At 35.0% G+C, this 12,450-nt stretch overlaps 1 protein-coding gene and 1 long non-coding RNA gene across 2 annotated transcripts; both read right to left on the bottom strand.

Annotated features, from left to right (window-relative positions):
- Positions 1 to 5,122: 5,122 nt before the first annotated feature.
- LOC127719615 (uncharacterized) lies at positions 5,123 to 5,962 on the bottom strand. The gene is made up of 2 exons (XR_007990429.1): positions 5,654 to 5,962; positions 5,123 to 5,491 (listed from the first exon to the last, which is right to left on the bottom strand). It is a non-coding gene; the product is annotated as an uncharacterized LOC127719615 (long non-coding RNA).
- Positions 5,963 to 6,428: 466 nt separating this feature from the next.
- On the bottom strand, positions 6,429 to 10,007 carry LOC127720796 (uncharacterized). Its single transcript, XM_052227548.1, has 3 exons — positions 9,793 to 10,007; positions 8,425 to 8,609; positions 6,429 to 6,957 (listed from the first exon to the last, which is right to left on the bottom strand). Exons 1-3 carry the CDS (start codon positions 9,994 to 9,996, stop codon positions 6,429 to 6,431), a joined length of 918 nt encoding a protein of 305 aa, XP_052083508.1. The 5' UTR covers positions 9,997 to 10,007.
- Positions 10,008 to 12,450: the final 2,443 nt, after the last annotated feature.

The following is a 12,450-nucleotide window of genomic DNA, read 5'->3' as shown; positions in this document are numbered from 1 at the left end:
ATGTAGGATCGTCAATATGTACTATCAATTGACGTATATATCAATTATCCTCAATCAGAAAGGAATAGATATGAAAATACTAAACAGGTTGTGCTGCTAAATAAAGAGCTACGCTGATCCACGCTGGGCAATGCATATTGTAAATATTTTTTTATATATATTTCCGATTGAACTGCCGGTTAATTCATCAGTCAGATGCAATTGTATTTTTTTTTCATGCCGTATATTATCATGATAAACTTCGTAAGGGTTCCGCGGAACCCAGTGTCTCGCCTACTTTTGCTGTTAATCGCAGGCTCAACAAAAATAAGGAAAAAATTAATAAAAATATTCCTCTCTATACTATCTTTTGATTGTAATTAAGTAGCTTCTGTCCAAGTTTGGTAAAAATCCAGGATAGTTTATGAATCTAATAAATGTTTTAAAAACTTAAACTGCAGACTGTATGTAATGTTAACTGGAATAAAAACTAAGACCATTTATAAGTAAAATACGGAAAAATGGAACAAAATTTTAACAAAATTTCCTTCTAGATACTAGCTTTTAATCATAAACAAGCTTCTGTCCAAGTTTGGTACAAATCCAGGATAGTTTATGAAAGTTGTTAAAATTTTAAAAAGTTGAACCACAGAGTGGATGTAATGTTAACTGGCAGAAAAACTAAGTCCATTTATAAGTAAAATAGGAAAAAAATGGAATTTTTTGTTTACAAAATTTACTTTTGGATACTAGCTTATGATCATAAACAAGCTTCTGTCCAAGTTTGGTAGTTAACTGGCAGAAAAACTAAGTCCATTTATAAGTAAAATAGGGAAAAAATGGAATTTTTTGTTTACAAAATTTACTCTTGGATACTATCTTATGATCATAAACAAGCTTCTGTCCAAGTTTGGTAGAAATTCAAGATAGTTTAAGAAAGTGATTAAAATTTCAAAAACTTTAACCACAGAATGGATATTTGTGGACGCCGCCGCCGACTGCGACGACGCCGACGGAATGTAGGATCGCTATGTCTCGCTTTTTCGACAAAAGTCGAAGGCTCGACAAAAATGACCAGTTTTCATGTTTTTTGTACACAAAATTATGCAACTAAAATGCTTTGCCCCCCCTTGAACCCCCTACCAGGGCTCTGCCCTGGACCTGCCGGGGGCCTTAAGCGGCCCGGCCCCCTGACCCCCGGCCGCAATTTGTGCCTACAGTTTATTGGATACATGGCTACGCCCCTGATCATACCTTAAAACATTTATTACTATAGTGTAAAATTTTTAGAATACAATCACAAAATGGAAGGCTGACGGAGGCACCTGTTGCAGGCATATATATCGTCAAATGATCAGTTTTGAAATAAATGTATTTACGCAAAAAAAAAAGAATCCTTGCTATTAGTACGATAACATAAAATTTAATGTACATTTTAAAACTCCCTGTAGGCTGGGAACAGTATATCTGTTCCTTCTGTAGGCAACTCGTCCAATCTCTTGCATACCTTTATTTGAATTTCATTTCAATATTTTATTGAAAAGAGAACAGAGGCATTTAAAAAATAAAATGCTCCGCTGGGCGCAGCTTGATACGACCGCAGAGGTCGAACCCTGAACAGTTGGGGCAAGTATGGACACAACATTCAAGCTTGATACAGCACTGAATTTGGATTGTGATTAAATATTTGACACAGCATAGGTTTCTGACACAGAATGAATGTGGTCTAAGAACTTACATTTTTTTTAATTTACCTATTCAAACCATATCATTATTATTTGCTTTTATATATAAATCAGAAATAACCAATTTAAAATGGTCAATTTTTTTAACCCCCTTATGATTCATCACCCCAAAATCAATCCCAGCCTTCCCTTTGTGGTATGGTACCTTGCAGTACAATTTCAGAGAGATCCATACACTTGAACACAAGTTATTGTCTGGAAACTAGAAAAATGCTTGTTTTTTGGCCCCTTTTTGGCCAAAAATTCATAAACGTTTAGGACAATTACCCCCAAACTCAAACCCAGCTTTCCCTTTGTGACATGGAACCTTGTAGTACAATTTCATAAAGATCCATACACTTACACACAAGTTATTGTCCTGAAACTAGAAAATGCTTGTTTTTTGCCCCTTTTTTTGGCCCCTAATATCTAACATTTTGAGGCAATTACCCCCAAAATCAATCCCAGCCTTCCCTTTGTGGTATGGTACCTTGCAGTACATTTTCAGAGAGATCCGTACACTTGAACACAAGTTATTGTCTGGAAACTAGAAAAATGCTTATTTTTGGCCCCTTATTCCTTAAACGTTTTGGGCAATTACCCCCAAACTCAATTCCAGCTTTTCCTTTGTGATATGGAACCTTGTAGTACAATTTCAGAAAGATTCATACACTTACACACAAGTTATTGTCATGAAACTAGAAAAATGCTTGTTTTTGCCCCTTTTTTGGCCCCTAATTCCTAAAATTATGAGGCATTTGCCCCCAAAATCAATCCCAGCATTCCCTTTGTGATATGGAACCTTGTGGTACAATGTCAGAGAGATCCATAGACTAACACACAAGTTATGTCTGGAAGTTCAAAAATGCTTATTTTTGGCCCCTTTTTGGCCCCTAATTCCTTAACTGTTAACCCCCCCAATACCCAGTACAATAACCCCCAAAATCAATCCCAACCTTCCTTTTGTGGTATTGAACCTTATGGTAAAATTTCATAGAGATCCATTTATACTTAAACTAAGGTTAGAGTGCGAAAACCAATGTGTCTTCGGACGACGACGCCAACGTCATACTAATATACGACCGCAATATAAAAACAATTTACATTAAAAATAAAATGCTCCGCAAGGCGAAGCTTGATACAACCTCAGAGGTCGAACTTTGAACAGATGGGGCAAGTATGGACACAACATTCAAGCTTGATACAGCTCTGAATTTAGATTGTGATTAAATATTTGACACAGCATAGGTTTCTGACACAGAATGAATGTGGTCTAAGAACTTACATTTTTTTTTAATTTACCTATTCAAACCATATCATTATTATTTGCTTTTATATATAAATTAGAAATAACCAATTTAAAATGGTCAATTTTTTTAATCCCCTTATGATTCATCACCCCAAAATCAATCCCAGCCTCCCCTTTGTGGTATGGTACCTTGCAGTACAATTTCAGAGAGATCCATACACTTGAACACAAGTTATTGTCTGGAAACTAGAAAAATGCTTGTTTTTTGGCCCCTTTTTGGCCAAAAATTCATAAACGTTTAGGACAATTACCCCCAAACTCAAACCCAGCTTTCCCTTTGTGACATGGAACCTTGTAGTACAATTGCATAAAGATCCATACACTTACACACAAGTTATTGTCCTGAAACTAGAAAAATGCTTGTTTTTTGCCTCCTTTTTTGGCCCCTAATATCTAACATTTTGAGGCAATTACCCCCAAAATCAATCCCAGCCTTCCCTTTGTGGTATGATACCTTGCAGTACAATTTCAGAGAGATCCGTACACTTGAACACAAGTTATTGTCTGGAAACTAGAAAAATGCTTATTTTTGGCCCCTTATTCCTTAAACGTTTTGGGCAATTACCCCCAAACTCAATTCCAGCTTTTCCTTTGTGATATGGAACCTTGTAGTACAATTTCAGAAAGATTCATACACTTACACACAAGTTATTGTCATGAAACTAGAAAAATGCTTGTTTTTGCCCCTTTTTTGGCCCCTAATTCCTAAAATTATGAGGCATTTGCCCCCAAAATCAATCCCAGCATTCCCTTTGTGATATGGAACCTTGTGGTACAATGTCAGAGAGATCCATAGACTAACACACAAGTTATGTCTGGAAGTTCAAAATGCTTATTTTTGGCCCCTTTTTGGCCCCTAATTCCTTAACTGTTAACCCCCAATACCCAGTACCATAACCCCCAAAATCAATCCCAACCTTCCTTTTGTGGTATTGAACCTTATGGTAAAATTTCATAGCGATCCATTTATACTTAAACTAAAGTTAGAGTGCGAAAACCAATGTGTCTTCGGACGACGACGCCAACGTCATACTAATATACGACCGCAATATAAAAACAATTTACATTAAAAATAAAATGCTCCGCAAGGCGAAGCTTGATACAACCTCAGAGGTCGAATTTTGAACAGATGGGGCAAGTATGGACACAACATTCAAGCTTGATACAGCTCTGAATTTAGATTGTGATTAAATATTTGACACAGCAAAGGTTTCTGACACAGAATGAATGTGGTCCAAGAACATAAAAATTTTAAATTGGACGTTTACCTTTTATGGTCCAATATACAAAATATAAATACATGGTTTGATTCAGCATATCAATGAACCTCATATTAAATTTTTGTTGAAATGAAACCAAGTTTAATATTGGGACCCTTTGGACCGTAATGTAGACCAATTTGAAAACGGGACCAAAAATTAAAAATTCGTAAGTATTCCACGGAATCAAGTGTCTCGCCTACTTTTGCTGTTAGTCGCAGGCTCAACAAAAATGGGGAAAAAAATATTAAAAATTTTCCTCTAGATACTATCTTTTGATTGTATAAGTTCTGTTCAAGTTTGGTAAAAACCAAGAAGGTTTATGAATCTAATAAATGTTTTAAAAACTTTAACTGCAGACTGTACGTAATGTTAACTGGAATAAACTAAGTCCATTTATAAGTAATATACGGAAAAACAGGAAATATATTTTAACAAATTTCCTTCTAGATACTAGCTTTTGATCATAAACAAGATTCTGTCCCACACTGAATTTGGATTGTGATTAAATATTTGACACAGCATAGGTTTCTGACACAGAATGAATGTGGTCTAAGAACTTATATATTATTAATTGACCTATTCAAACCATATCATTATTATTTGCTTTTACATATAAATCAGAAATAACCAATTTAAAATGGAAAATTTGAAAGAAAAAAAAATCCCTTTTTTGAACCCCCTTATGATTCATCACCCCCAAACTCAATCTAAGCCTTCCCTCTATGGTATGGTACCTTGCAGTACAATTTCAGAGAGATCCATACACTTGAACACAAGTTATTGTCTGGAAACTTAGAAAAATGCTTGTTTTTTTTTCCTTTTTGGCCCCAAATTCCTTAACGTTTAGGGCAATTACCCCCAAAATCAATCCCAGCCTTTCCTTTGTGGTATGGTACCTTGCAGTACAATTTCATAAAGATCCATACACTTACACACAAGTTATTGTCCTGAAACTAGAAAAATGCTTGTTTTTTGCCCCTTTTTGGCCCCTAATTCCTAACATTTTGAGGCAATTACCCCCAAAATCAATCCCAGCCTTTCCTTTGTGGTATGGTACCTTGCAGTACAATTTCAGAGAGATCCATACACTTGAACACAAGTTATTGTCTGGAAACTAGAAAAATGCTTATTGTTGGCCCTTTTTGGCCCCTTATTCCTAACCGTTTTAGGCAATTACCCCCAAACTCAAACCCAGCTTTCCCTTTGTGATATGGAACCTTGTAGTACAATTTCAGAAAGATCCACACACTTACACACAAGTTATTGTCATGAAACTAGAAAAATGCTTGTTTTTTGCCCCTTTTTTGGCCCCTAATTCCTACAATTTTGAGGCAATTACCCCCAAAACCAATCCCAGCATTGCCTTTGTGATATGGAACCTTGTAGTACAATTTCATAAAGATCCATACACTTGAACACACGTTATTGTCTGGAAACTAGAAAAATGCTTATTTTTGGCCCCTTTTTGGCCCCTTATTCCTAAACGGTTTGGGCAATAACCCCCAAACTCAATTCCAGCTTTCCCTTTGTGATATGGAACCTTGTAGAACAATTTCAGAAAGATCCATACACTTACACACAAGTGATTGTCATGAAACTAGAAAAATGCTTGTTTTTGCCCCTTTTTTGGCCCCTAATTCCTAAAATTTTGAGGCAATTACCCCCAAAATCAATACCAGCATTCCCCTTGTGATATGGAACCTTGTAGTACAATTTCATAAAGATCCATACACTTACACACAAGTTATTGTCCTGAAACTAGAAAAATGCTTGATTTTTGCCCCTTTTTGGCCCCTAATTCAAGACCTTTTCATAAGGGGGGGGGCCCATCCAGTCATGCTCCAGTGATTCCCTATATAATCATGGGTAGTTATCAGAAAATTGCCAATCAAACAAAATAATTAGAAAAACTGAATCATTTTGCTTTCTTTTAATTTCTTTGGCCTTTAGCATTTCAGTTTTGTCTCACCAGCACCTCTCTACATAGCTAAATTTTTGTTTATTACTGAGTTCCTGATCGATGATATCCATTATTTCAATTGGAACTTCTGGAACAGCTAGTGAGTTTTCAACTCCAACATCATCTAAAGTAAGACCAAATCTTTGTAGACCACTATCCAGTCTATCTCCAATGCTTGGATTTACCCCAAATAATTAGGATGTTGGTGTATATCCCGAGCTCATGTTATCCAACATTTCCGACATCCATATTTGTGATGGGGACATGTGTCCCTCAGACCTAATCTTGTGGCCATTCCAGCCATTTCTGAACTCTTCCAGACTTCTGTTTATTGCTGGCAAATAAACATATTGTAGGGCCGAACGGTGGATCATGTTGTCTGGGTCCAAATTTATCACTGGGTCCTCTTCCATCTGATAGAACTCATTATAAAATTTGGAGGTTACCTGGGTATGCATGTCCCTCCATAGCCTCTCAATCCTCTGATTGTGCACCGACTTGCCTGTGATGTGGCTAGTTCTTTGCCTGATCAAATTCATAAACAAAGCAACTTTGGTGTTTTCTCCACCATGATCTGACCTGACTCTGCTTGGTACACCATACGAACAGCACGCGAACACAAAAAGCTGTAGCACAGTAGATGCAGTGTTGTTAATACCACATCTCAGGAAGGTGATGAATCGACTGAAACCATCAATGCAACCATGTGTAGCAAATCCCCATCTAAAAAAAGATACAACACACAAATTAATATAAATTAATTAAGAAATGGCCGAGCTGCACAGAATTTGTCTTTAAAAAAGAAAACTGTCTTGAATGAAAATATACATATATGCAATCGCGAGATAACTGTATTGTATTTTAAGCTTAGATGGCATCAATTTGTGATTTGATGGTCGCAAATTAAGCTAACTGGCGACGCGTCATAGGAGCCAGTAAATTGGTATTTGCAACCATCAAATCGTCAATTGATGTCGTTGAAGGTTAAAATACAATATTATTGTCTCCATTATAATAAAACTGACAGAAAACAACACAAATTTAAACATTTAAAATCTGTCCTACGTCGTATGCGCTTGCGCGTATGTCACGTTTACATAGCATCAGTTATGAATTGAATCCATGAGAGTTGGTGACGTTAAAGTTGATATATTTCTGTAAAAACTTCTATGATAAAGAAAATATTAAATGTATAGGTTGAAAACCGTACGAAGAGCTGTTAATTAACATGTATCGTATGAAATTTCGTCAAAATATGACTTTTTCACAATTTTTCAGTTAAAAATCCTCAAGCATTTCCATTTTGAGTTTTGCTTTCCGGAATGTTTTATGGATATAAAGCATCATTGACAATTATTTAATGTTTGGAATGCACATCCGGTGCTGTAAAATTGGTACCATCCCAGTTTTATTATCACCACTTGGTCGATGCCTCTGCGGGCGGAATCTTAATTCCCGAGGGTATCATCACCCTAGTAGACAAGTTCTTTAGTGATGGCATGATATACGGACAATTTGTTTTTCAACTTATTTGAAATGGACTGTCACATAACTTTATGAAATCTGCATTAAAACTAAGGAGGTCTCCCTGTTGCATAGTTCTGCCCAATTGTGTTTGTATATATGTATTAATGATGTTGAAGCATGTTGATGTCATTCAAATTTGTACCCTCTGGTTTATATAGACTTTGGTAATAATTAAAGATATACTGCACCACTTTCCCAGGTTAGGGGAGGGTTGGGATCCCGCTAACATGTTTAACCCCGCCAAATTCTGTATGTATGTGCCTGTCCCAAGTCAGGAGCCTGTAATTCAGTGGTTGTCGTTTGTTGATGTGTTACATATTTGTTTTTCATTCATTTTGTGTACATTAATTAGGCCGTTGGTTTTCTCGTTTGAATTGTACTACATTTGTCATTTTGGGGCCTTTTACAGCCGACTATGTGGTATGGCGTAAATGAATTTCAGAAATAGGTAGCTTGCTGTTCGGTGTGAGCCAATGCGGACGTGTTGAAGGCCGTACCTTGACCTATAATGGTTTACTTTTATAAATTGTAACTTGGATGGAGAGTTGTCTCATTGGCACTCATACCACATCTTTCTATATCTATCAGTATCTTGTTAGTCAGCAAAGTCTTGATAACAATATTGTTATTTCTACAAGACTTGCATGTGTTTAAAAAAAATACCTGATGAGTTTCATGTGTCCGTCCATGTGCCATAGATGATTTGGTGTTGGTACGCTGTACCTTCTTCTGTGTACTGCCGTAGACCATCTTTCAACACACCCTTCTGGATCAAGACGTCTTAAAGATTCTCTTACTCTTTCGCGTTGTACACATATCCCTCTGGACACTAAGTAACCTTGCATCATCTAAAATTTAAAAAAAATGCTTCACAGAAAGTGCAAGATAATTAATAATTTTATTTTTGAACAACTTTAACTAAAATATGACGTATATTAGCTATATCGATTGATATGGAGCAAAGACTGATACTTTTAAAATTCGCTGCCTAAAAAATTCTCATTGGAAAATAATCTGAACAAGCATTTTTTAATCGAAAAGACTGCAAATATAAGTTCAAGTTGACCGAACATCAAGTTCGCAGAAAGCTCTTGTAGTTATTCAATTGACAGAAATGCTATTTGAAACAAAGAATGAAACAGCTCAGTCAATGACTCTTTGAATGAAGAGACCGATTTCATTGAGTCGCAACTCTTCTGAAACCATACAAAGAAGGAATATTGGTGATATGACGTATACATGTAGTGTTTTGAACTTCCTAAATTTGTCTTTGAAACAATCTTGAAAACGCCAATTTTTGAGAAAATATCCAAATTCGGACTCTCTCAAGGACCGATAACTCTGCATGGGAGATTGAAAGTTTGGCGGGAAAATATGAATGCCTACTCAAATCCAATCTATTAGAAAAATCAAATTATCACAGAAGAGTGTCCACCATGCACTTGCACTGCACTATTATTAATATAGTAGAATAGAATGATATACAAATGGATGAAAATTATATATACATGTAACTGTAATATACAAATATTAATATAATATATAACAACAAACCTAAGTATACTCAGTGATTTGTATCACTTCAATAACATATTTATTACGGTGACAGAGGTTGAATTCCCTGTCATGTATTTATCATCCACGCACGAACTTGTCTAAGAAAAATAAATTATATCTGTACATTAACCTCACTTTCAGGTATAGAGATGTGATTTTTTTATGAGACAAGTGCTTGTGACCATCCACAAGAACTTGCAGTCATCCGGTGTTCAGTACTTCAGTACTTTGATTTATTTTAATATAACTAATACAGGCCGACAATGGTGTTGATTAAAAATTATAAAATTCTAGTATGTGTGTTCTAGTATAAACTTTTTTTTTGCGGGAAACACATGCCGTTAATACATGTATATGAGAAATATCATCATCCATGTATGTGTCTTTAAAGTCTTATTAGATATCTTTCAAATAAAATGTTCACAAATTCTTCTGATTTACGCGTCATTTTGATTTATATGAAGATAATTATACCTGCAGTCCTGCTTTTGGAAAAGAAGATTTCAAATCCAGGATTTGGGCATCTAGATCTTCTTTGGTTATGTCACTGTATCTGTTACTTAGCCCCTCGTCTTTTAATCGTCTGTATACAGATTTAGTGGAGCATTTAAAATGTTCAGCCATTTTAGTCCCCTTGAAATTGGCCCCACAAAAAGCTTTCAATTCGTTGGTAGCCATATCTATTTTGGGTCTTCATCTTCTATCTGTAGTATATATTTTTCATTGAAAAATTACAGTTTGTTGGCCATACATATATATATATATATATATATATAAAGTCTGAAAGGGTACAACATCACCAAAAAATAATTAAATCATGAACAAATTTTAGATATTTCGGATAACTAATATCCTTCATCAGTAAGATGTAAAATGAATCTTATCTTGACATGCGGTAGTCAAACTGAAATAAAAATTTAGGATAGACTCTTGAATTTTGAAGAATCGAAATAGGATGAACGGATCATATAAACCCAAAGGCAAATATAATACAAGCCCAACGAAAAAATATGAACAAGTCTAAATTGAAAACAACGTTCAAACCTATTATTATATATATATATATATATATATAACTGTATAAAATCAGAAAGGTTGGCGGGATCATGGCGTATATCATTTATATATTATACATCCTAAGGATGAGTTTGATTCCATCTAGCTCAGTGGTATTTCTTTTAAAAGTTTACCGATTTTCATGATATTTTCTTATTCCAAGGGCCTTGATATGGTCAAAAGTATGTCAACTACACCATAAATCATAGTTTAGCTGTAACTTCCATAACACATCTATTTACTAAAAATCAACTTAACATTTGCATGTAAAGCCATAAAAGATTGCAATTTTGTCTGTTTAACCCCCTATGGTCTAATTATAGTAAAAACGGCGGCATCATATGATATAAAGTTGAAACTAGACACCCTTAAGCATTATTGTGATCAAGTTTGGTTCAAATCCGCCAATTCAAGTGGTTTCAGAGGAGAATATTCATATAAAAGTTTACAGACGTTGACGCAAAGTGATGAGAAAAGCTTTGAGCCAGTTGAGCTAGTACATATTTTCCATTATAAACACACACGAAATTCTAGTTTGGTTTGCTTTCGTTATAACCCTCATATGTTACGATCGTAATCAAACTTGATATTTTCAATTTATTTAAATATAATTTATTTTATATCACAGCAAAATATCAAAATATAATAACAGATTGTAATAATTAAACAACAGATTCCATCTATAATATGGAGATTTTTAAGTTTCATAACGAGTGAGAATGGGATATTATCAGATTCTAATATGACGTACTTTTTGCGCATTTATTGCATTTCATTTGTTACACTTGTTACACTTTATTTTTGTTATTGGCTTTCCATAGTTTCAAAATTGCATTATTTGTCTCAATTTGATTTAAAACAAATAAAAATATTTTCTTCAGTGGAAGTAGATTGAAATTCGACAGAAAGAGTTAAGGCCATTTTCCCCTGATTTCTTTCACATGTAGGTAAATCATTTTTTTTGTCGAGCCTTCGACTTTTGTCGCAGAAAGCTCGACATAGGGATAGTGATCTGGCGGCTGCGGCTACAGTGGCGTTAGCTAAGTTCTTTTAAAAAGCTTTATATTTTAGAAGGTGGAAGACCTAGATGCTTCATACTTTGTATATAGATGCCTCAGGTTTCCGTCTGTGACATGTCCATTGTCCTTGACCTCATTTTCATGGTTCAGTGACTACTTGAAAAAAAGGTCAGATTTTTTGTAATGTTAATTTCTCTCTTATTATGAGTAATATGATAACTATATTTGGTATGTGCGTACCTTGCAAGGTCCTCATGCCCGTCAGACAGTTTTCAGTTGACCTCGACCTCATTTCATGGATCAGTGAACAAGGTTAAGTTTTGGTGGTCAAGTCCATATCTCAGATACTAGGTCTAGTATATTCGGTGTATGGAAGGATTGTCCAACTGGCAGGTGCCATCTGACCTTTACCTCATTATCATTGTTCAGTGGTTGTTGTTAAGTTTTTGTGTTTTGATCTGTTTTTCTTATACTGTATGCAATAGGTCTACTATTTTGGTGTATGGAATGATTGTAAGGTGTTCATGTCTACCTGGCAGATGTCATCTGACCTTGACCTCATTTTCTTGGTTTAGTGGTCAAAGTTTTTTTGAGTTTTGGTTTTTTTTTTCTTATACTATATGCAATATTTTATGATGTACATGTCAGTCTCCCAGGTTTTATTTGACCTTGACCTCATTTTTACGGTTCATTGCCCAGTGTTCAGTTTTTGTGTTTTGGTCTGTTTTTCTTATACTATAAGCAATAGGTCAACTAAATTTGTTGTATGTAAGAATTCAAAGCTGTACATGTCTGCCTGGAATGGTTCATCTGATCTTGACCTCATTTTCATGGTTCATTGGTCAATGTTTAGTTTTCTTGGTTAAGTCTGTTTCTTAGAAACTATAGGTCAACTATTTTTAGTGCATTGGATGATTGTAAGGTGTACATGTATTTTTTGTTTGGTTTATAATACCTTGACCTCATTTTTTTCGATCATGTTAAGTTTATGTGATAGTTGTAGTAAGCTTTATATTTACGACTATCAACATAATATCAATGATTAGTAAAAAAGGCG

The sequence above is a fragment of the Mytilus californianus genome, unplaced genomic scaffold (assembly GCF_021869535.1).
Source record: "Mytilus californianus isolate M0D057914Y unplaced genomic scaffold, xbMytCali1.0.p SCAF_11, whole genome shotgun sequence".
Lineage (NCBI taxonomy): Eukaryota > Metazoa > Mollusca > Bivalvia > Mytilida > Mytilidae > Mytilus > Mytilus californianus.
Note: the sequence above shows the minus strand (reverse complement) of the source record. Positions and strands in the feature narration are given on the sequence as shown.

Excerpts from the sequence above, each read along its gene's own strand:
- LOC127720796 (XM_052227548.1), bottom strand. The coding sequence starts at position 9,996 with ATGGCTACCAACGAATTGAAAGCTTTTTGTGGGGCCAATTTCAAGGGG. Across the intron at positions 8,610-9,792 it reads TTCCAAAAGCAGGACTGCAG|ATGATGCAAGGTTACTTAGT; the intron begins GTATAATTATCT and ends TTTAAATTTTAG. Across the intron at positions 6,958-8,424 it reads GGACACATGAAACTCATCAG|ATGGGGATTTGCTACACATG; the intron begins GTATTTTTTTTA and ends ATCTTTTTTTAG.